This window comes from Microcaecilia unicolor, chromosome 2 (assembly GCF_901765095.1).
Source record: "Microcaecilia unicolor chromosome 2, aMicUni1.1, whole genome shotgun sequence".
NCBI lineage: Eukaryota > Metazoa > Chordata > Amphibia > Gymnophiona > Siphonopidae > Microcaecilia > Microcaecilia unicolor.
Window position 1 is genome coordinate 17,449,608 of NC_044032.1, and position 25,508 is coordinate 17,475,115.

The following is a 25,508-nucleotide window of genomic DNA, read 5'->3' on the forward strand; positions in this document are numbered from 1 at the left end:
CACTGCAGTGCTTTCCAGGGAGACCTAAACTACCTGACTCATGTGCTAAATCAATCATACGAAGCTGTTTACATTATATACTACTTTCTCTGTAATACTGTTTGGTAAAACTGATCAGATTTTTGCTATGATGGGCTTATGGAAACTTAGTCTGAAATCAGAAACTGTTTGCTCCAACAGCACTTTGATAATGCTAATTGCACAGTACCTATTGTAGTTACATTATATTATTTATATCAAGGTATGCCTGAGTTACTTACTTTTATGGTATCCAGTGCTAAGTCCATTACAGCGCACTGTTTTGGAGTTAGACTTCTGGTTTCTTCTCGCACCATGTGATCCTAAACAAATAATCAGAGACACTTTTCAGACTGCTATACTATAATTTATAATTTCTTCAGGGCTGGTGGGAAAGAAGGGATGTAAGCAAATCTTCAGCCTTGTGCCTCTTTGCAATTAACTTTCAGGTCTATGGGCTTCTCCCTGAGATTCTGCCATGCTTTCTCCAGATGCTTCAACTTCCATTTCATATCTGTCAATTCTGTTATACGCATTGTTTCAACACATTTGGCAATCACTTGATCCCATATGTCCTAAACAGCATCAGCATCTGTTCTCTATCTTATGAGTTCCACTTTTGCTTAAATCTTTTGCTGTCTATTAAGATGTTTTATTGATTATTGTGTTGGCGTTGTATGTAGCCTACTATGCCATACTATGTACTGTTTGAATATTTTTACTGATGTAATTGTCTACTGCCTATGTTTGACTTATTCTTGCTGTACACCACCTTGGGTGAATTTCTTCTAAAAGGTTGTTAATAAATCCTAATAAATAAAATAACATCAGCATCTTATCTTGCTGGGGAGCCAGCTTTCAAACTTGTTTTCAATTAAGTAGTAATATCCAGCAAATATAACCATGTATTGGGTAGCAAATGCTTCAGGGGCTCTTTTACAGAGTAGCGGTAAGCCCAATGCGGGCTTACTGCTTGCTCTTTCAGGAGTACCATTGGCCCAATGTGGCCGCCGGTGGTAGTCCTGCCCCAAGCACGCGCTATTTCAAGGGGAAAAAGAACACCCCCCCCCCCCGGAAATGGCTTTGCGTGACAATAGCCAGTCAGTAATCGGGCATCGCTATGCGCTGCCTGGTTACCACCGGGTTAGCGTGGGAGCCCTTATCGCCACCTGAATGGGTGGCGGTAAGGGTTCCCCACTGCATGGCCATGAGGTAAGACTTCTCTTATAGCATGGCCATGTGTGCCTGGGGTCTTTGGTAGCTTGGTAAAAGGGCCCCTCAATTTCTTATTCAATAAAGACAATTGAAAGGAGATAAGGTAGTGATCAGTCCATGGAACTGGGGCAATCTGGAGATTAAAATAAAAAAAAATCTTTAATGGACTATCAGCTGGAATAAATAAAAGGTCTAAAATATGTTCCTTTTCATGGGTAGAAGTCTCTATCTCTTGTGAAAATCTCAGTATTTTCATATGCTGCAGTAAAAAGAAATGCCAATCATAATATGTATCAAATTCTCTCATCATAACAATGGGCCTCTTTACTAAACTGAACTAGCAATTCCCGGTGTGGCAATGCCAACCAAGCCCATTCACTTTGGATGGACTTCGTTGGCATTGCTGTGTGGGAATTGCTGGCGCAGTTTGGTAAAAGAGGACCAATATTTGATAAATCCAAATGTAAGGTAAGCCACCCTTCCACAAATAAGGGGATATATACAGTGACCCTGTGTGGTGATACACAGACAACACAAATTACACATAAACCATTATATGAAAAGTTATAAATATGCTAACTCTGTAGCAGGGTGGATTTGTATATTAATCCCCCAATTCTATACATGGCGCTCAAAATTGAGTGCACAATTTATCTGAATGAGCCAATTAGCGTCAATAATTGGGCACTATCAATTACTGGCATTAAGTAGCACCAATTTGAATTTACTCATGTCTCTTCGTAGTAGTATTCTATAAAGATGCAAGCGTAAATTTTACACGTGGATCCAAAAAGAGGGCATTGCCATACTGCCATAGGAGGGACATGAGTGGATCAGGGGTGTTCCTAGAATATGTGTGCCGTGTTATAGAATAAGACAGATAGGCACAAGGATTTACACCAGGTTTCAGCGCTAAGCGCTATTCTATAAACAGTGCCCAGCTTTGAGCGCCATTCATAGAATAGCGTTTAGCACTCATTTTATTTTATAGAATTTAGTCTTAAATGGAATATAATCATTTCATTAACAATCATTTTATCTGTAGCTGATAACTATGTTTCTGTAATTGCAAAAATGTCCAAATCACTTCAGGTAAAATAACATTATGAACTGACAGACTTATTTTTAGCCAAACAGGCATTGATTTGTGCAACATTTATTCAAATTTCATTGCATGCACCACAACAAGCAAGGAACATAAAAAGTTCATCACACACATTCTTGAACCTCCATTACCCCAATTGTAAAGGACTTTAGATGCTTCTCCTATATCTGTACACAATTTTGGAATGCACTACCGAATGCCATAAAAACAACGCACAATCTGACACCCTTCCGTAAACTATTAAGACTAAATTGTTCAAAAAGACTTATCAAAAGGATCCGTCATAAATGACCTGACATCAAAACTCAACCAGAATAAGTTAATAGTGAACTTTTCTATTCAATTACTCTAATTGCTATTTCATTTTCATTACTGAATGCTATTCATTACCCTTGATTTCTAACTCCTGAAATGTGCTGTATATCCATTTACTTCTAATGTACTTCATATTTCTGTACTTTAATTGTAATAATAATATATTACTACTACTACTACTACTATTTAGCATTTCTATAGCGCTACAAGGCACATAGAAGAAAGACAGTCCCTGTGCAAAGAGCTTACAATCTAATACTTCTCATTCCGGAAATGGTTACCGCCATTTCGGCATAATGTAAGCCACATTGAGCCTGCAAATAGGTGGGAAAATTGTGGGATACAAATGCAGCAAATAAATAAAATAAATAAACATTTGAACAGGTAATCTGAGTTAAGTTAGAGGGTAATTTAGTGTAGGGACAAAAGCCTGCACAAAGCATTACCATGAAGCACTATTTTACACTGTGAACCTGAATTTTACAGACTTGGCAATTGTCAGCTCTCATGCAGAGGCTTGGTATTGTGAAAGGACTCTAGGCCAATATGGAGGCATCCAGTCAGACAAAGGCAAAACAACTGTTCGCAACAAACCCCTTTTGTCTACTGTACTTGGGACAGGTTCCTGTCAACTTGGCACCAAGACCCGAGGAGAGGGTATAAGAACCTCTTCCTTGAAGTTATCAGTTAGATGTTATCTGATGGGGCAAGATAACTGCCATCAGCTGGCTCTGAGCCTGCCACAGAATTTATTTATTTAATTGCATTTGTATCCCACATTTTCCCACCTATTTGCGGGCTCAGTGTGGCTTACAATACATTGTAAATGATGGAAATACAGTTTGTTACATTACGATTATGGGTTACATTGTGAAGTTAAGGAAGACAGAGTCAGGTCAATCACCTTTGGGGCGTAGAAACTATAGGATATGACGTTGGGGAATTACTAGGGTGATCGAATAATAGCAAGAGAGCGATGGGGTATAACAGTTTTTATCTGTGGGTAGATTATTGAATGGGAGAGAGTACGGGGAAGTGGAGTACGTGAGGTAATGTCTTGAGGCATTGTTATGGTGTATATGGGATTTATATGTTTTGATCCTTGCAGTATGTTTTTTCAAAGAGATAGGTCTTCAATCGTTTGCGGAAGTCGGTCAACTCATAGACCGCTCTCAGGCCGCGTGGCAGTGCGTTCCAGAGTTGCGTGCTCATGTAGGAGAAGGTTGATGCATGTAGTACTTTATACTTTATGCCTTTGCACTTAGGGAAGTGAAGGTTGAGGAAAGTTCTGGATGATTTTTTGGCGTTTCTGGGTGGCAGGTCTACCAAGTCGGACATGTATGCAGGGGCTTCACCGTGAATGATTTTGTGAACTAACATGCATATTTTAAAGGTGACACGTTCCTTGAGTGGGAGCCAGTGTAGTTTCTCACGTAAGGGTGCTGCGCTTTCGTATTTTGGTTTTCCGAAGATGAGTCTGGCTGCTGTATTCTGGGCTGTCTGAAGTTTTCTCATTATTTGTTCTTTGCAGCCTGCGTATAGTGAGTTGCAGTAATCCAGATGGCTTAGTATGAGTGATTGTACCAGGTTGCGGAAGACAGATCTTGGAAAGAATGGTTTTATTCTTTTCAGCTTCCACATGGAGAAGAACATCTTTTTTGTTGTGTTGTTCGCGTGAGTCTCAAGTGTAAGGTGGCGGTCGATTGTGACTCCAAGGATTTTTAAATTTTCTGATATTGGCAAGTTTAGTTTAGGTGTGTTGATAGCGGTAAATTTGGTTGTGTTGTATTGGGAGGTTAGTATGAGGCATTGAGTTTTTTCTGCGTTCAATTTCAGTCGGAATGCATCTGCCCAGGTGTTCATGATGTGTAGACTTTGGTTGATTTCGTTGGAGATTTCGTTGATGTTTTGTTTAAAAGGAATATATATCGTTACATCATCGGCATATATGTAAGGGTTAAGGTTATGGTTTGATAGAAGTTTTGCCAGTGGGGTCATCAGTAGGTTGAAAATTGTTGGTGAGAGGGGAGATCCCTGCGGTACTCCGCACTCAGGTGTCCATGCGGCAGATGTGGTTGAATTTGATGTGACTTGGTATGAGCGTGAGGTTAAGAACGAGGGGCTTGCTAATCTGTGGCACCACTTTCCTGTTTGTTCTTACCCGGCTGCACAGAACTACCTGCTGCCTGAGTTCCTGATCGTGTACCACCATCAGTTCCTGACTACTGCAGATCCAGTGTTCGTGAGTTACCATATTTCAGGTTGAATTGATATTTCCTTGGTGCTTAGTAGTTCTTGGGGTGTTATAGGCATCCTATTAATTTCAGGATTAGGCTAGTGTGTGCTTAGTTCCCTTGACAGGTATTTAACATATTGTACATCAACTGAGTGATTTTGCAAAATTCAGAGTCTCTAATTATGTTTTCTATTTGCTGCCAACATTGTCTAATAAACAGCTTTTCCATTTTTTATAACACCTGTGTCTGTTACTTTCAGTATTTATAGTTTAGATAAAACTGAATTAGGATTCCGAGTGGGAAACTTGTGTAATCTAATTCCTTACTTGTGTGATTCTCACTCACTTATCTGCCTTTCACATGGCCTGGGAGACGTGGTTTGTCCCCACATTAGCCTCTTTTCTACTTTCTAAACCACAAAGCCTGCCATATTTACCTTGGCCAGTGATGGCCTCTTTGTGTTGAGGAGGGTCATATAAAAGAATAGAATGTTATACGACGAGAAAATAAATCAATACAAATTTCCATTTATTGTTACAAAATATCCAACACAACTCTACGTGCTGCTGGTAAAGTTGTCAAATTAGGAGTCACACAAAGGGGCAGGCCCCTGACCCAGTTAACTAGTGCTGACTGGGTCCCGACACGATATTCAATGGCCATAACCAGCTAGTGCTGCTTAGTATCTTGTCTGATCACCATGGCACTATCTGATTAGTGTCCAGGAGAACCAGGGGCAGAGTCAGTAGATACCCGGGCACCATTCATATTCAGTGTGGTATCTGGATAACTATTCAGTTAACTAAGTTCAGTAAAAGGTCTGCCCAGGTAACTTCCAGTGGCCACCCCAGACATCTATCCATTACCTGGATAGAAACTGGAATGAAATATCTGGGTCTAATTTAGCTGGCTGCTGCTGGCTTCAGACTGCATATTACCTCCTTAATATCTATATATTGAGAAGGGAGATATGTCAAATGTAGACACAGATAGTAGTAGACTGAGCAATTCACCTCCATCAAGCAATGAATTGAACAGGGCAGTGATTCTCAACCTTGTCCTCAGGGTCAGTAAGATTTTCAGGATATCCACAATGAATACGCGTGAAAAGATTTGCATGTAATGGAGGTAGTACAATATGGGCACCCAGTATCAGGTTGAGCCATATCCTCAAAAGAGTGGACCAAAGTCAGAATAGCAGAATGCGTAGCAACAACCTTCTGGTCAAAATGATCTGCCAGACTTTCTGTTGAGGGCACAAGAACACAACATCCAACATCGTCCACCATACAAGGAGATAATAACCTAACAAAAGAAAAGAGCTCACAAGGATGACATAAAAGAGCTTGTGGTTTTAAACAAAAAGAAATTCTCTCTCATTTCTGCAAACCATTATTTCAAAATTTCCTCATATGGCCTTGATAAAATTGTTTAGAAAATAAATCAATTCAAGGAGCAGATTAGCAGCACAAAAGCAACTATAGTTGTGATTTTTTTGTTTTATTTTTGTACTTTTAATGGTGTTTTATTGATCCATTTGATTCATACACTGAGCAGGCAAAGTTCATCACTTGAAACAAAGGGCAGATCAAAAATTTAAATAAATGTTTGCACCAATGGAGAAGACACCAAGCATATAGACGGCGCCAAGAGGGATGGCACGAATGCAATAATATAAAGCCAGGCTATTCAGTTGGTATGACTCAGACAACAAAAAATGTACAAAAATAGAAGGAAAATATTCCAGATACTCCATATTGGCACAAAGATTGCCTAAAGAAGGGCTTCCAATAGAAGGTATCTGAGATCTTTTCCTCCTATTTTCTGTATAATTTTTAAAAACGTATTACTGTTGGATCAAGTTATAGCACGTGAATAGCATGGCTTTGTTTATCCCACATTTTTGTGAATTCCATTATAATTTTCATCTCCACCACCTCCTGTGGGAGGGCATTCCAGGTATCTACCACCCTCTCGGTGAAAAAGTACTTCCTGACATTATTCCTGAGTCGGCCCCCTTCAACCTCAATTCACATCCTCTAGGTTCTACTACCTTTCCATCTGTGGAAAAGGTTTGTTTATAGATTAATACCTTTCAAATATTTGAACGCCAGTATCATATTACCTCTGTTTCTTCTTTCCTCCAGGGTATACATGTTCAGGTCATCAGGTCTTGCGACGTAAACCCCATACCATTTTTGTTGCTTTTCTTTGAACCACTTCAAGCCTTTTTATATCCTTAGTAAGATACAGCCTCCAAAACAGAACAAAATACTCCAAGTGGGGCCTTACCAACGACTTGTACAGGGGCATCGACACCTTCTTTCTTCTGCTGGTTATAGCTGTCTCTATGCAGCCTAGCATCCTTATGGCTGTGGCCACCGCTTTGTCGCATTGTTTCATCACCTTGAGATCTTCAGACACCATCACCCTAAGGCCCCTCTCTCCTGAGCTGTGCTTATCAATCTTTCTCTTCATATCTGGTACATCTCCTTTGGACTTCTACACCTCAAGTGTCTCACTCTGCACTTCTTTGCATTAAATTTTAACTGCCAGACCTTTTCATGGTTTCTACTACCACTCTATTGGCTATCTTTGTGTCATCCACAAAAAGGCAAACTTTATCTTTTAACCCTTCAGCAATGTCTCTCACAAACATAATAAACAGAATTGCCCCCAGCACTGACCCTTGAGGCTCGCCACTGCTCACCTTCCTTTCCTCCAAGCGGATTCCATTTACCACCACCCTCTGTCACCTGTTGGTCAACCAGTTCCCAATCCAGTTTACCACTTTGGGTCTTAAGTTCAGCTCTCTCAGCTTATTCATGAGTCTTCTGTGAGGGACCGTATCAAAGGCTTTGCTGAAATCCAAGTACATTACATCTAGTGCATATCCTTCATCCAGTTCTTTGTCACCCAGTCAAAGATGTCAGATTTGTCAGGATTTTCCTTCTGTAAAGTCATGTTGCCTCGGATCATTCAATCCATCAGCTTCTAGAAACTTAACTATCTTTTACTTCAGAAGGAACTTCATTATTTTCCCTACCATTGAAGTGAAGTTTACAGACCTGTAGTTTCCTACTTCTTCCCTGTCCCCACTTTGTGACCACTACAGCTCGTCTCCAATCCTAGGGAACCTTCCTGTGTTTAAAGATCTATTAAATAAATCCTTAAGAGATCCTGCCAGGACTTCTTGGAGCTTTCTCTGTATCCTAGGATGTATCCCATCTGGCCCCATAGTTTTGTCTACTTTCAGATTTTCAGATATATCCTCAGCAGCTGACTATGGTCTTTCTCCAGGATTTTCTTCCTTGAACACCGAAGAGAAGCATTTGCTTACTTTATTCTCATCACTCTTCACAGTCATTCTCAGTATCTCAGTCTTACAATTCCATTCCTAGCTTTTCTCATTTCCCCAATATATCTGGAAAAAGTCTTGTCACCTTTTTACTTCTTTAGCCATTTTTTCTTCCTTCTGCGCTTTCGCTAGTCATGTTTCCCTCTTCACTTTAAGTTTAATCCGGTAATCTTTTCTGTGATCCTTTTGTTCATTCTTTTGTATTTCTTGAATGAAGCCTCTTTTGCCCTTGTTTTTTCAGCCACTTGTTTGGAGAACCATATAGGCTTCCTGTTTCTCTTTCCTTGTATAAAGACCAGTTGTCATATTTATAGCAGTGTTAAGCTTGGACCACTGAGCTTCAACTTCACCTATGCTTACCTATGCCATCAACTCCTCCTTCAGGTATTCCACCATTTTACCAAAATCGGTATGTATGAAATCCTGTACTTTGGGTTTTGTATGTCTGCACTTCACTTTCACTCATATCAAACCATATCGTGTGATGATCACTTCTGCCTATGTGGGCACCCACCCGGACATTGGAAACACTTCCTCCATTTGTGAGCACTAGGATCCAGTCACCTCTTTCCTCATGGGCTCCATCACCATTTATTTGAGCAAGGCACTTTGACAGGCATCCATGATCTCTCTGCTTCTTTCCCATTCTGCCAACGAGATGTTCCAATCCACATCAGGCAAGTTGAAATCTCCCAGCAATAGTGCCTCCCCTTTCATACCAAGCTTATGGATATCTTCTATCAGATCCTTGTCTAGCTTCTCCATTTGCGCCAGAGGTCTGTAGATAACACCTGTGTGGATACAGGATCCATCTTCTCTTTCCAGTCTATGCATTATAGTCACAAAAGAGAAAATCCAGCAAGAATCAATACAACGAAAACAAATGAATTTTTAAGGTGTTATGAAACTGTAATCTGGAGTAATCTGTTGAATATGGACTCGATACTATTGCAAGTTTTAGCACTTTAGTACACAAAAGAGCGTTCCCAAACTGACTTTGACATTTCTCATTGAAGGATAACCAAAGTTAACTTAGAGCTACTTCTCAAAGATGGTCATACAGATAGAATTTGATAGGAGTTGGGTCATATTTTCTGATCCCAGATCATAAAAACTCTTATAAATCAGACAGGCTACTTTGAAATAAATACGGTGCTCCATCTTCAGCCAGTGCAACTTAAAATAAAAGTGAAGAAGCTTCCTGAAATTCATCCAACTTAAAAATCAGTCTAGCGCTGTATTCTGTAAAAATTGCATTCTTTTCTTTAAATTTACATTGATAGTGCTATATAAAGAAATACAGAATAAAGATAGTTAGAATTGCCTGAGCAATAACCCGAAAATTTCCAGGACTCAAGAATGATCTTATAACTCTTAATTTATGTAAACTGAAAAATAATTTCCATACTACTTCATTAAAATGTAGCTCAAAGGACAGTCTAGTGTCTAAGTCACCCCCAGAACTTTAGATCTGTCCTCAAACTGATGGATTTTCCCAAAGAATAGAGTAATATTAACTGATGTGATCTTCTGTATGTCTCTGAAACAAAGTAATTTAGATGTCTGCTTATTTAGTTTAAGGAAATTAGACTTTGTCTAGTTCTCCACCTGTTGCGTTCTCGAGGGCCTTGGCATTCTGTCAGGTCCTCGAGACAGGACTGGAGTTCGTGAGCCCTTGGGCCACTGCCGAGGAGCGGCAGTGGCAGGCAAGACCACCTCGGGACTGGAAACACAGAAGAGCAGTACTGGAACTCTGGACTGGAGTAGTACAAGGCAGGCAACTAGAACAGATGAGACATGAACAGCTTCACCTGCACCTAGCCACCGTTCCTCCGGAGTTGAGCTCTGAAGTGCAGGCGGCTGGCAGGACTTGCAGGATAAGGCAGGAACTGAAAATCCAGAGGACCCACCCTGGGTCTGGGATACATGAGGGCGACAGGGCACGGAACTAGACTCAGTGTGCTGCTGCAGAAGCTAGCAGGAGCAAGGACTAGGGCAGCAACACACTAGGCAGAATGGGGATCCAGGAATACCTACAGGGTACACCCTCTAGCTAGGTGGAGACAGGATACAGGAATAATCACCCAGGAAAACACACTAGCCAGACAGATACAGGATTCAGGCTATACAAGCAGGGTAGGCACACAGGCTAGGCAAGGCAGGGTTCAGGGTAAAGAGAGCAAACCAGGAATAACAAGCCAAGGGTCTGAAGCCACAGCCGTTCCACACACAGACTGGGGAACCCACAAAGGCTGAGGCTTCGCATACAGACAGAGAACAAACCCGGACAAAGGCCTCACCCCAACCCAGGGTAAGTCAGGAACAGAGGCTTCACCCCAACACAGGGTAAGCCTGGAGCAGAGGCTTCACCCCAAACACAGGGTAAGCCAGGAACAGAGGCTTCACTCCAAACACAGGGTAAGCCAGGAAGGACCCGCAGTCCACAGACAGACAGTGGCAGGGAAGACCCCTCACAGAAGGACAACAGACACACAGACACAGAAAGAAACTGGGCTGGAACCCAGAGAGAGGCTAAGCAGTAGTGCAGCAGACACTTACTAACCTGACCTGGCCTAAGAGCATAACACTTATGCAAAGGCCCTGACTGCAAGCACAGCACTTCCTTATGAAGGCTCTCACTGATGAGTCACCAGCAGCAGAACAGAACCAGGAAGTACACTGACCCCAAAGAGAGGCTTGACACACATAGGAAGTGAGCCCACTGGAAAGACAAGCAGGAGCCATCTTGGAAGCTGGCACAGAGCCGGTGGCAGCTATCTTAGATGCTGGCTCCCTAGAGAGACATAGCCCACACAGGTGAGGTCTAGTGAAGAAATCAGGTTCATGCTGGAAGCAGCCAGCACACCAGGACAGAGACAAGACTAACACAAACACAGACAGAAGCCAGCACAGCTGCTGACCCCCAGAAAGAAGGTAAGGCTGAGGGTGGTCACGGCCACAGACGTGACACCACCATAGCTATATAATTCCTTACTTTAAGAAGAGTCTCATGTAAAGTATTTTGTTCAGGACATAATACAAATATATCATCTGCATAGGTAAGCGAAAAAATATCCTAAGCGGCCAAATATTTACTCAGAAGGAAGACAGAGATACAGCAACTTTTAGAGGTCAGAACTTCTACAAATGAAAAGGGAGTTTTTTTTTCTTTTTTAGGATAGATGGAGGTAAAGTCATCAGAATATCAAGGAGATATTAAGAGAAGGACACACATATAAGTGCAGTTTAGAATCTACGAATCAATCCAAACACAATAATCTGAAAATAAATAAATTCAAAGCTTAGCTGTCTGGCATGCAGAACTCCAAAATCAAAAGTCTGTAATGGGGAAATCAGAACTACAAGTCCTTGTGTACAACGGGGTAAACAGAGGACTGGATCAACCCTGTCCTGTGAATCTGGATCCAATTGGCAGCCTTACCCTTGGTTCTCTGTTCACTGCAGGCTACTCCTCTACTCTGCATGGAGGTCTATTAAGAGGTTAATTTAAAAAAGATTTTAGAACCATGAATGTGCACAGTTCCTGAACCTGTCATACAGCCTGGTATCCCTTGCTAGTTTCACATTTAGAGGACGGGGACAGCAACTACTGGGTGGATTAACGAGGTAACTTGATCAGTGGACAACTGCTCAGAGCACCCTTCTGTAACCCGGACATGCCAAATACCTGGTCTACGTAAGAATGTGCAATTTTTGGACATAAACATCCCTTCCCCTTCTGAAGTCAGAAAAGAACATCCATATTTTGGCTGCTTCCTAGTCCCTCCCAAAACACATGCAGACCACACTCCCTTGCCATAAAAACATACTGCAATTTTAGCTGTCCATATCCAGGCTTTACAAAATCAGGATTTGGATGTCCATGCAATATGTATGTCTAAATGCTGGTTTTAAGCCTTCCAAAACATGACTAGAGCTTCTAAAATAAGGATCATAGTATTCTATAGTTCTGAAACAAGGAAAATAAAAAAAAAAAAAAAGCCCAGAATTGTGCAATTAATTTAGGCCCATGGGGAACAGGTGGTCCAAAGGAGAGCAAAAGAAACCAATCAGTTGTCAAGATAGAAAAAACAACGATGACAGTAGACCACCAATATGGCAGAAGAATGTCTGACTTCACTTATAAGCCAGTCCAATTTACATTGTGGTCTCTTGCAAGTTCTTTGAGGGTCTTTCACATAGATTGCAAGTCTTTTATTCTGGCCACAGTCTTAATGCACCAGAAAGAAAGAAAATATTCCCCTGTTGAAGGCATTTGCCAAAACACAGCCGCATTGAGTTATCGTCATTCAATAAACTTTCTTCTGTCTTACTGGTGGTCTACTGTCATTGTTCTTCTAACGCAACAACCATTTGGGAGAGAGCAATTCTAATAATATTCTTGTTCTGGGATTATAATAGGGCGTAAGGGATCAAGGGAGGCAGACCAGTGTGTGGTACCATATACACTAATACCAGGATTTTGAACTTAACCCTGTAAACAATGGGAAGTCAATCAGCGGAACAGTCTCATGTAATAACTTCAGAAATTCCAGAAAAGTTGAGCTGTCTCCAGGATCATACATATGACGATAAGTGATCCAAGGAAGGATACTCACCATCAAAACCAGCAAAAAAATATCACATCCCAAAATCCAGTCTCTGGTATACAGTTCAAAGAAAGGGTACAGAAAAAATGTGGTTGATATCTGAGTATTACAAACTATTTTTTTTTTTTTTGAAAACTCATCTTTCTTTCATGATATAAGAAATCAGTTTACAGGCAGCCAACTGGGGCCTTGCATAACTAAAAGTGCTGACCTTTGAAAACTACTAGTAAACTCAGTTTCTTTACAAGTGCAAACATGAATTCTTTGGCAAAAACAATGCAGAGAAGATATTACAAGCAAGCAGAAATAAAGTAAATATGAGTTGATCACCCTTTTTTGTTTAATCATTCAACAGCAAGATTAGAAGACTGAATTCAAAGTGAAAATGAAACCATGCAAAACACAGAATTAGCAATAGTCACTCCAAGAAACAGCTACATTATACAACAATATCATTCACACACAAATACAGCTGGCAAATCATACTATCATATCTCAGCACAAGATGATGCAGAAGGCAGTTACTACAGGTAAGTCATGCACTAAAGCAATACCTTTAATTTTGATAATTGTCCCAGTTCTTTAGCAGCACTGAAAATCAACTGTGTTCCCTATGATTGCATGTAATAAAGGTGGAAAGAGCAAAAGATAAAGATTAAGCATTAGACATCAAGCAAAACCTGATATAATACACATTGTTCCCCACTATACAATAAACTTTTAAAGAATTAGACACCTTTTACATAGATATAAAGTGAAGTTTTTCTTATTTTTAGCAGGTATTCTCTGAGGACAGCACAGAAGAGTGATGTAATTGGACAGAGCCCAAGATGAGAGCAAAGTTTACAATTATAAAGCTTCTGATAATATAATTAAAATCACTGAAACATTAACTCAAAAGTGGTCCCCTTTAAGGCTCAACTGGTAGGGTAGACTAGAAACTATAAAGATGATGATAGTGCCAAAAATTAATTACATTCTTAGTATGCTCCCTGTATTACTGAATCCTTCAACATATAAGAAAATTGAAGCTAAACTAATTTAATTTTTATGGAGTAATAAAACACCTAGAATTTCTGTTAAAAAATTGAAAGCTTGCTCACTAAAAGGTGGTGTCAATTTCCCTAGTTTCTATGAATACCACATATCCTTTCTATTAAAACAAAACTCAGCTTATATGTATGATAAGGAACAACACATCACTTCACCATGGTTCCATCTTGAACTACTAAAGCAACCAGATACAACAACACATTTCTTTCCTTGGTCTCAACAGACTAAAACCTCTTCCAATGTTTTGTTTAAAACTCTTAAAACAGTTTTCAAAGAACTTGATTCAGTTCTTACACACCCCTTAACACATACCATATACATCCCAATTTGGAATAATCCAAAGTTCAAAATTAACAACTCTTGTATTAATTGGACTGCTTGGAAAAGAGCTGGCATTTGGTCCCTTAATGATGTCATAAAAGATCACTCTTGGCTTCCTTTATCCCAATTATGTATAAAATTTGGCCTCACAAATTCTCAACACTATAAATGGATCCAACTCAAACATTGTGTAACTAATACATTAGATATAAGTAAATTAACTACTGAGTTCCCCACTTGCTGGAAACTCTGCAAATCATGTATGTCTTCCAAAAAAGTTGCATCTACATGGTACAAAATACTTCAATTAGCTAAATTCAGCTTACCAACTAGTACCATGCAATCATGGGAACATGATGTAAACACCCAACTAAATGAAAAAGAATGGGAAAAATTCTGGTTCAAAACTACTCATACCACCAAATCAGCGTCCATTTCACAATCCATGTTCTACCTAGCACACAGGGCCCTATGGACTCCAGCTAAACTCGCCAAAATGAATACGACAAAAAACAAAAATAATATGAATAAATGTTGGACATGTGAAAAGGATGTTGGAAATCTCAAACATTTATTCTTGTTCATTTGTTCAAGATTATTGGAACTCTGTATGGAACACAATATCATCTACCTTGAATATTCAAGATGTTTTAACATATAACATAGTCATATTTGGATCCCTAATGATACAATCACCACTAGACAAATATCAAGCACAATTATTAGACAATGTTACATCAAGCCTTAAGAACCCTTTTCTTTTGTTGGAAAGACCTTACCAAAGTAACATATTTAACTTAGTGGAATTCTGTGTGTATATTAGCTAAATATGAATATGCTGCGGCTGAAAAACATAACTCACTTGTTAAATACAATAAAATATGGACTTCTTTACTAGATCAACTACATAATAACCTCTCAGAGTTGAATTTATGTATGATCATGACTTGTTATAGCAATAATTCTTGTATAATCTTAGTCTGAACATTTATGCTGATGCTTTGTTATTGTTAATCTGTTATGCTGGTTATTTGCTTTTATTTTAGCCATTTGTTATTGACTACAAAACACAATAAAAATATTGGAACAAAAAAAAAAAATAAAGCTTTCTAAAGCATTCTATCGTGAATGTGCAGGAGTTCCTATGTAATCACATGGGGCAACCTCAGTTACATACAAAACTATTAGTAGGAAAAAAGAAGGTGAGTTTTGAAAGGACTAGTATTTTACTGTCCTTGGAAAACAACTTTGCTTTCTCCACGGACAAGCAGGATAGTGGGTCTCACAGATAAGAATCCCTAGGTTGCCTTATTTAAAAACATATTAAAAAAGAAAAAACAACAAGGCAAAAATGAAGGCAATATTGAAAAGCATACCAGTGGGCTGCAGATATCAACACAAAGGTGCTTTTGTTTTGAGATTTTACAATAGTTATATGGATAACTGTTGGCTGCATGGGGGGGGGGGGGCCTGGCTGCGGCGCTGGAGTTTTCTCTCTCCTGCTCCTGTTGAGATGTGATCACTTTGGGTCCCGTCAGGAGCAGGAGAGAGAGACCCTGGTGCTGGGCCCCCTTTGGAGGCCCGGGCCCGTGGAATTCTGCCCCCCTCTTGGCAGTCCTGTAGCTACAGGGGGCACAGGCCCCCCCCAACACTGATGGCCAGTCAAGTGCCTGTGTTTTGGGTACTACTGGCTGCCCTCCCACTTCCTACACTGCTGTGCGTCAATTTTCTAGGCCACCGGCATCGTCAGTGAGGTAAGCAAAGTCCATAAGCTTTCCCTTTGCTACAATTTCCTGTTCTGCATAGGCGGGATGTTGCAACAGAGGGAGAGCTTCCGGGGTCGCCGAAGGCAGTGGTGCTTACCTCACTGACGCTTCCGGTGGCCTGGAAAATTGAAGAAGGGCAGCGGTACAGGGAGTTAGAAGAGAGCGAGTAAGAGAGAGTTGACCAAGGAGCTTAGACTGAGAACAAGGGACAGCATAATGGCTGAAGCCTATGAGGTTAGCCTCCTTTTCCCTCTCCTCCGCATGCCGCAGCCATCATCTCCGTTCACAGGGAGCTGGAAGGGAGCGAGTAAGAGAGAGTTGACCAAGGAGGTTAGACTGAGAACAAGGGAAGGCATGATGGCTGAAGCCCATGAGGTTGGCCTCCTTTTCCCTCTCCTCCACATCTGGCAGCCATCATCCCCATTCACCCAAAACAAAGCAAGCAAACCTATGAGCTGCTCTATCCATGTTGTTATTTTTTATTGTTGGTAGCATTTTTATTTGATCTCATATTTTCAAGCATGCTGGCTTGTGAAGCATACAGATGTACAAAGAGGAAGCATTGGTTTCATCCATTAGAGCAGTAATTAGTTCTAAATTGTAAATCATTGTGGCATTTGGAGGGGATGGTTATAGGGACTCCCTGTATTTGTGCAGAGATGTTTTCACCTAGTAAAGGCCCATCAAAACAGACATCATGTTATGCGTATCAAGTGCTTAACAATCAGACTTACTATTTATAGTACAATTTAAAAAAATCATTAATTACATTGAGATTTGGGAGCATTTAACTTTTTTTCTGTGCTTACTTTCAAAAGAAAAAGATGGCATGTGGGAACGTGCTTCTTTTGTTTTGTGGAATGCAGTGGTATATTATAAAAATGCACTTGCCTTTTTTATTACTATTATTTCACAGTGAGGTATTGAATTATGAGGGAAGGGCTTCCTTTAGAGTCAGTCTAAATGTGGCAACATTGTCCAGTTCAGCATATTATTAGTTAATTATGTTCGGTGAAAAATAAATCTTTTGGCTCAGGCTGCTTGCTATGTGAATTTTTGATCCCTGTTCCATTATTAAGGGCATTTGTTTTAAACTTTCTTTTAATTTTTTTATCCAGTCCTTACATGCACATGGTTTTGCTTTATAAAACCCAAAGGTGAACCCTAAGGGTGGTTGAACAATTAGGTATAAAAACTTTATTGTTTCTGACTTTACTTGTTTTGGACCGCTTTGGGTTCTACTTATCTGTACATCTGCTGCATAGAATTTTGGAAGATGAACATGAGAAGTAAGTTTTGGATGTATTCTGTAGAAATTGTTGTTCACTTTTGCAATGTATGTGTGGATGCCTGTTCTGGGGTGTGCATATCTATACATATGGCTATGGTTTCCAAACATGCGGTATTTATTTTTGACATTTATACCCCACATTAACCCGAACATACTCGAGTTCAATGCGGCTAACAGTAAATAAACAACAGCCAAGGTTTACAAAGCCATACATCAAATATAGACCATTAATGGCCAGTTGCAATCTAAAATACTCCCACCAACTGGTAGAAACCTCTCAAAGAGCAGAGTTTTCAGTCTTTTGTGAAATACAATGTAATCAGGCTGACCCTTGATTGTCATTGGCAGTGAATTCCACCACTTAGTACCCTGGTATCTAAATTCAGCAGCGTGAACCGACTTATACCGCAGTCTCTTGAAGTCTGGAAGATGAAGTCTAAGGTAGTTCCTAGAACCAGAGGTTATATTGAATTGGGGAACAGTTATTAAAGTTTGCATATAATCCCGTGTTATGCCATATAATATTTGAAAGACAAAAACACAATTTAAAAATAATCCTGGCTTTAATGGGCAACCAATGCAGCTTGCATAATAATGGGTTGACTATCAAAATGCGATACCTTGAGGACAAGCCTAGCTGCTATATTTTGGGTCATCGCAGCCTTTTTAGGATACCCTCCTTACATCCGCCATAGATGGAATTGCAGTAATTGAACTGAGTTAAAACCAAGGATTGAATGAGCAGTCTAAAGATGTCAGGCAAGAATTATGATCTGATCCTCCTCAGCTTCCAAAGACACCTGAAGGATGTTTTCACTACTGAGAAAACCTGAGGCTCAAACGTGAGGTGACTGTCAATTAATACACCCAATACCTTAAGGGTAAGGACAGACTTTTAAATGCCCAGTTGGGTGTATATGCTAATCTCGACTTTGTTAAATGTTTCAGACATATCCATCTACTTGCTCTCATAATATAATTGAATTCTATTATTCTCTCTCATATTTTCAAATGTAAGCCACATTGAACTTGAGTTGGCTTGGGATAGTATGGGATATAAATGTAAAAAAAAAAAATCCTTTATACTCCTCTTTTAAGACACTGCCTCTCCAGCTGGATGGTGATGGCACAAGGAAAGCAAGTTGGTCCTGTGAAGACCAACTCAAAATAACCTGTTCCTTAGCTGGGCTCTAGTATTACCATATCGAAAATGCATGGATCCAAGTCTGACTTATCTTATAGGAAGCACATTGTGGTTCTGTATATTCACGTCTGCCTTTTTAATGGTACAGTTACTGATATTTGTGTGTTCAGAATTGGTGCTGCTAAGCTTGCTACATAGGATATGAGAAGCTTTTTTGCAGGATGTAATGTTACTTCACAAAGGAGGCCTTTTTCAAAGGCGTGCTAGCATTTTTAGCATGCACTAAAAATAAGCATGTGCTAAACGCTAGAGACACCCATAGGAATATATGTCTCTAGCATTTAGTGCATGCTAAAAATGCTAGCGCGCCTTTGTAAAAGATCTGCTGAGGTAATTTGGTAGACAATTCTTAATTTGTCTGCTCTTTCTTAAGGAGAAAGGGGGTTGACAGAACACTGTCATGAACTCCAGGGACTTGACTGTTTAATGTCAGCTTCAGAAAGGAGAAAAAGCAGTAGAACCAGAGGAAGGGACAAGAAGACATTTTATTAATATAGCTTAGTAAGGCATTTTATATTTGTTATAAAGCAAAGTTGAGGGATATGTGCCACTGCAGTAGTTATTTTTCAGAATACTGTGATGTGTCTTCAAGTCTATGGCAAAGTTTAAGCTATGGGATAATGCAACTTCATTTAAAAATGTCAGCGTTTCCAAGGTTAAACTAGCTTCTGTCGGCAGACTGAACAGAGTAATAATTGACCAGTGGTTCTGAAGCAGCTGTGGCGAGACGGAGGCCAACGTTTAACCACGGTCAGAAGCACAGACGAGCTTTGAAGAATGCTACGTTTGTTAAGCTAAGTACCTCTCCTTAACTATTATAGTGGAAGAAATATAGTAAGACTATTTTTGATAGCTCTCCAACTAACTCCTTTTGAGTATTAAGGCAAGAAGGCAAGCCAGTAACAGCAGGAGATTTTTTGCCTATGATGAAGAAGTCCTAGCCCATACCCGCTTCACTACTGGACAAGGTGCTTCTTGAGGCTTTTTCCTCCTGAAAAACTTTTCAGACTTGCTTACCTTGTGACTTGTTTCCTGTATCTACATTAAGAATAAGTGTTTCCAAGGCTTCCATAAGTGTGCATGTGGTTTATGTTGATGCAGATAACAACAACAACAACAACAGTATATATGATGTTATATTTTTATTGCATTCACCATTCATATCTTTTGGTGCAAGTTTTGGTCAATGCTTTCACTTTCATTCTTACTCTTCATTCTTTTACTTTTTCCTACGGAAAATTATTTTTTTTTTTTTACTTTATAGTTTTCAATTTTTATCTTTTGTTTTTCCATGTAGTTTATGCCTTTCATTTCATGAGCATTCAGGAGGCACACCCATATACGTCAATTTGAAGGTAGGTTATAGTTGTATATTGCCTTTATGTCTTTATGGTTAAGGTGGTTATCAGTTCCCAGCATGCAATTTTAATCTATTCATCAATTATAAATTTTTGAAGATGTAATTATAAATTTTGAAGATGTAATTATAATATGAGTAAATTTTGAATTACATCATATTATCAATTTACATATGCCCTCATTTTCATACTGGTTTGTATGTGTATCTGGATATCTGATATAGCACTATTGTATTCATTCGTTTGGATTCTTAAACTTTAGTTTTAATTTTAATTCTACACATCTTTACTGCCATGTTCTTAGAATATTTCTGACATTTCAAAACATTTCCAACATTTCATATGTCAGTGTTTTAATATGATTGTGATTTTGTTTTTAACTTTGTTTTTAACCTTTTTGTTATTGATATATTTGAGTTGTAAGTTTTTTTTTATATTTGTCTCTATATATACTTAAGTTTGTATATATTTTGATTGCATTATGTTTTGTTTGATTTTAGACCCCTGAAAAAGGCTGGTTGACTGAAACACGGACCATGTTGGGTCGTAATAAACTTCTTTGGTGCCCTTACTCCCTATGGTTTTTATCTGGTCTGTTTTGGCTTTTCTTCCGCTTTTTTTGTTGTTGTCTGTGTGTTTTGTGGGAGACTTGGACCTTTTTTTGTTGGTTTTATGTTGATGCAGGTCAGACTATTTACTTAGAAATCCGTTATCAAGTGCACTCTAAGGCATTACTTAGGAGTATACCAAGCACTACTCACACCTATATGCCTAGTGTCCCCCCCCCCCCCCTTTCCAGGTTAACTCTGGGTCCCCAACAAAATGTCAGGTTTGGCTATGCCCCGGCACACACACATCAAAATTGTTGCTAATTAATGCCAATTGATTGTTAGCACCCAATTATTGGTGTTAATTGGCTCATTAGGCAATTTAGTTATGCATGCATATCAGAACAATGCATAATTTTCACACCTAAATGTGCCAAAAAAGCCAACAGGATGCTAGGAAAGGAACAAAAAATAAGACCAAGAACATTATAATGCCTCTGTATCACTCCATGGTGCAACCTCACCTTGAGTATTGCATTCAATTCTGGTTGCCATATCTCAAAAAAGATATAGTGGAATTAGAAAAGGTTCAAAGAAGAGCGACCAGAATGATAAAGGGGATGGAGCTCCTCCCATAAGAGGAGAGAGGTTAAGGTTCTTCAGCTTGGAAAAGAGACGGCTGAGGATGGGTATGATTAAAATGGGTCTATAAAATGATTAAAATGGGTCTATAAAATAAAAATTCTAAGTGGTGCAGAATGGGTAAAAGTGAATCGATTTTTCACTCTTTCAAAAAGTATAAAGACTAGTGTCACTCAATGAATTTATATGAAAATACTTTTAAAACAAATAGGAGGAAATATTTTTTCACTCAAAGAATAGTTAAGCTCTGGAACTCGCTGCTGGAGGATGTAACAATGGTGGATAACATATCTGGGTTTAAAAATGGTTTGAACACGTTCTTGGATGAAAAGTCTATAGTCTGTTATGGAGATGGACATGGGGGAAGCCACTGCTTGTCCCAAGTTTGGTAGCATGTAATGTTGCTACTGTGTGTCTGCCAGGTACTTTTGTCCTGGATTGGCCGCTGTTGGAAGCAGGATACTGGGTAGGTGGACCATTGGTCTGACCCAGTATGGCTATTCTTATGATCTTATCGTTTATTATTTACTATACTGTTACTTATTGCTAGCAAACCAGAACGGTTTATATAAAAAAAATTTTTTTTTAAACCTATAAAAACACTCATAATAACATCTAGGAAATCCAATAATTGATAGGAAAGCACAGCAAATCAAACATACAATTAGTAACAAATTAATAATCCTAAATAACCACACGCTTAACATGTATCATAATTCAAACTATAAGACTGACATCTCTTTCCTAAAATTTTTTTCCTTTATTCTGCATTGTCATTAAATGTATTTTGAAAAAGGTATGTTTTTAGGGCTTTTCGAAAACGAATGTATGTATCTTCAAGTCTTAGTAGTTTTGGAAGAGCTGAATGCCCAGGCTGATACTATACTATATATTGCTTACAGTTCACAAACACCTGAACAGTTTGTTGTGGATTACATAAAGAAATAAAAAACTGGACCACAACTGTCCAGGAAAATACATATAACCTAGCAAAAATATATCACTTGGCTCAGAAAAATTTCTGAAATAATCAAGTTTGTAAATATTTGCAAAATGCTAAGCAGTTAGATACAATATGAATTTCAAAAGGTAACAGATTCTACAGTACAGCGGCTTGATAGTACAGAGAAGAATTAAATATAGATTTATATTTAAGATGTTTAATAGATGGAAAACGCAGCAACATCAAATTACACATATCATATGAAGATTTAAAAATGAAGCACATTAGCCATATCAACAAGATAAAAAGGCGCTAGACCATTTAGTATCTTATGAATAAAAGTATAGAGTTTAAACTGAGCTGTAATCTCAACTGGAAGCCAATGTAATTTCTCCAAAAGTGGAGCAGCTGACTCAAACCTAGAAAGGTTTTTGCAGCAATTGAATTCTACCCACTAATGTTTTTAAACAATCCACTGGCACCATCTCCGAGCCTCAATCCATCATCAATCCAAGGATGTTGCTGATTCCCAAGCGGTTAAGAAGTTAGATCGTGACTCTAAATTGTCAGGGCATCCAGGAATAAAAAGGACACTCCAGCTAGTGGAATGCCATTATTGGTGGCCTCAAATGGCTTGGAAATTTCAAGAATTCGTCAACTCGTGTCTCAATTGTGCCAGGATTAAACCAGTGAATGCAGACCCATGGGGCTTCTTCCAGCCTCTTCAGTTGTGAGTGACCCTGGTCAGATATTGCCATGGATTTTGTCACCTATCTTCTACCCTTTTCAAGGGTATACCACTTATTTGTCCTGTTTGTCTGTCCTGATTAGATTGTAAGCTCTGTCGAGCAGGGACTGTCGCTTTATGATCAAGAGAACAGTGCTGCATATGTCTAGTAGTGCTATAGAAATGATAAGTAGTAGTAGTAGTCTAAGATGGCACACTTTGTTCCCCTAAACTCCCTTCCGTTGGTTGCCTCCTTGGCCCAGCTCTTTATCAAGGAGATCCTTCGTTTACATGGACTGCCGGAACGCATAGTCAGTGATCGTGGAGTTCAGTTCACCTCTCACTTCTGGCAGAAGCTATGTAAGAACTTCGGCGTCCAGTTGAACTTCTCAGCCCATCACCCTCAGTCTAACGGCCAAATGGAGAGGGTAAACCAGACACTAAAGAGCTTCCTCCAAGCCTACGTTAATGAGCGCCAAAATGACTGGGCGCCTCCACTTCCTTGGGCTGTTATCCTAAAATAGCCATGTTAGAAAGAGAAGAGCTGGTCACTGTACTATGTGGTATATGGGCAACATCCCCAGATTCCAGCACCAGTCTGCCTTTCCTCCTACACACCCACTGTCCAGCGGGCAAGTGGCGATATCTGGGAAATATGTCATCAGACTCGGCAACTACTCACGTAGACATCAGCTAGCTATAAGAAGCAGGCTGAATGCAAGCGATGGCTAGCTCCCACGTTTTGCCCTGGGGAGAAGGTGTGGCTGAGCACCAGACACCTTCGGCTGAAGGTGCCTTCTCAGAAGTTTGCACCCAGGTTCATCAGCCCTTTTGTAGTACATTGGCTGGGTCTAGTTATATATCAGTTATTAGGTCTAGATTTTATTATTTATAACCCACCCTTATCCAGGGCAAGGTACAAAATACACTCATAAAACTATACTACACAAAGAAAAACTAACTAAAAACAAAGTCCATAATCAGCAAGTTCAAAAACGTTCATAAATACCAGCAATCTGTTTAAACTGCAGAAGCGAGAAAAGTCAGACACATCAAATGGCACTTTTAACTTGCGCTTGAATGTCAACAAATGAGTCTCATGATTCAGTCCAGCTGTAGATAATCTTTTCAAAGATAAGGTTAAGTTGAAGAGTGTGAATTAGATTAAAGATAGCTTTTAGTTGTTAATTTAGACAAGGCTTGCTTCTACTGAAGCCTCCAATCAAGTATCCCATAATTGTCTGGGACCTCAACACAGTCCTAACTAAAATGATAAAAATTCAGTTTGAGCTACTGTATTCCTGTGAGTTGAAGTGCCTGAACTGGAAAGTCTTGTTTTTGGTGGCAATCATTTCAGTACACAGTCAGTGAGTTCTAGTCCTTAGCAACTTAGCCGCCTTATAGGAAATATTTGACACAGGCCCATCCAGCAGCAGTGCACCCCACCCTTGCCAACACCGGAGCAAGCTAGGCTCCAACATCCGCCTTTCCCTCTGTAGCTGCTCCTGTTCAAAGGGTCACCAGTAGCATATAAGAATCGCTTCCGCTGACCTGGAAGCCTTCCCTCTGCACCTATTCAAAGGGTCGCCGGCAGCGTGTAAGAATCACTACTGCTGCTTCTGGCTGACCCAGAAGCCTTCCCTCTGCCATGTCTTCCCCCCTCCCCCCAATATGGGAGGAACAAGACAGAGGGAAGGTTTCTGCATCAGCTGGCAGCAGTGCAGCGATTATTACACATAGTTGGTGACCTGTTGAAAGGTGCTGTGATGCTTCCTGATACTGCACGGCCGGGGGGGGGGGGGGGGGGGGGGGAAGCAAAAATTGTTGGGCATGGGAGGGGAGGGAGAAAAGGAAAGATGCTGCCGTCTCTTTTCCAAGCTGAAAAGTCCTAACCCCTTTAGCCTTTCCTCATATGGGTGGAGTTCCATCCCCTTTATCATTTTGGTCGCTCTTCTTTGAAGCTTTCCTAATTCCACTATCTCTTTTTTTGAGATACGACAACCAGAACTAAATGCAATACTCAAGGTGAGGTTGCATCAAGGAGCAGTACAGAGGCATTATAATATTCTTCTCTTATTTTGCATCCCTTTTCTAATAATTCCTAGCATCCTGTTTGCTTTTTTGGCCGCCGCTGCACTAGGCAGATGCTGACTCCTATGGTGGACCTTAGTGTCAGGTAACCATGATTCAGATTATTCTTCCCAATGTGCATAATTTTGCATTTATCCACATTACATTTCATCTGCCATTTGGATGCCCAGTCTTCCAGTTTCCTAAGGTCTTCCTGCAATTTTTCACAACTTTGAATAGTTTTGTGTCATCTGCAAATGTAATCACTTCACTTGTCGTTCCATTTTCCAGATCATTTATGTTTAGATCATTTTTATTAGAGTTTCAACATAACTGCAAAGAACATACTAATACTCCATACCAGTCAGTACCCTATCAGACACATAGAACCAATATAGATTATACCCGTTCCTGCTTCCCAACCTAGCCCCCCCAAGCTTCCCTGCTCCCTGTGTCTTCCAACCACTACAAACCCAAAGTCACAAGTTTAAGAAATAGCTGCGGGCCGCTGCTGTTAATGCGAGCCAAAATGGCTCCCAAGTCTCTTGAAATTTGCAGCCTAGTCTGTTTTCCAACGTTGTTATCCTCTGTCTCTCTAACTGCAGCTACACCAACAGTAATGAACTCCAATGTTGTATTGTAGGACCTGTAGCTGCCAACCACATTGTCAAAATTGCTTTTAGTCCAAATAACAATACTTGCTGAATAAATAGTTTGAGACCAGGCA

General features: G+C 39.8%; 1 protein-coding gene across 3 annotated transcripts in view; it reads right to left on the reverse strand.

The window, feature by feature from the left end:
- UNC13B (unc-13 homolog B) overlaps window positions 1–25,508 on the reverse strand; it is a 763,085-nt gene that overhangs the window by 20,370 nt on the left and 717,207 nt on the right. For 2 of the 3 annotated variants that reach the window (XM_030192817.1, XM_030192819.1), the window contains 2 exons: window positions 13,413–13,469; window positions 261–341 (listed from right to left, as the gene is read on the reverse strand). In XM_030192817.1, the coding sequence (XP_030048677.1) occupies window positions 261–341; window positions 13,413–13,469 (138 nt within the window). The remainder of the gene's footprint in view (window positions 1–260; window positions 342–13,412; window positions 13,470–25,508) is intronic. The other variant, XM_030192818.1, reaches the window with a different exon arrangement.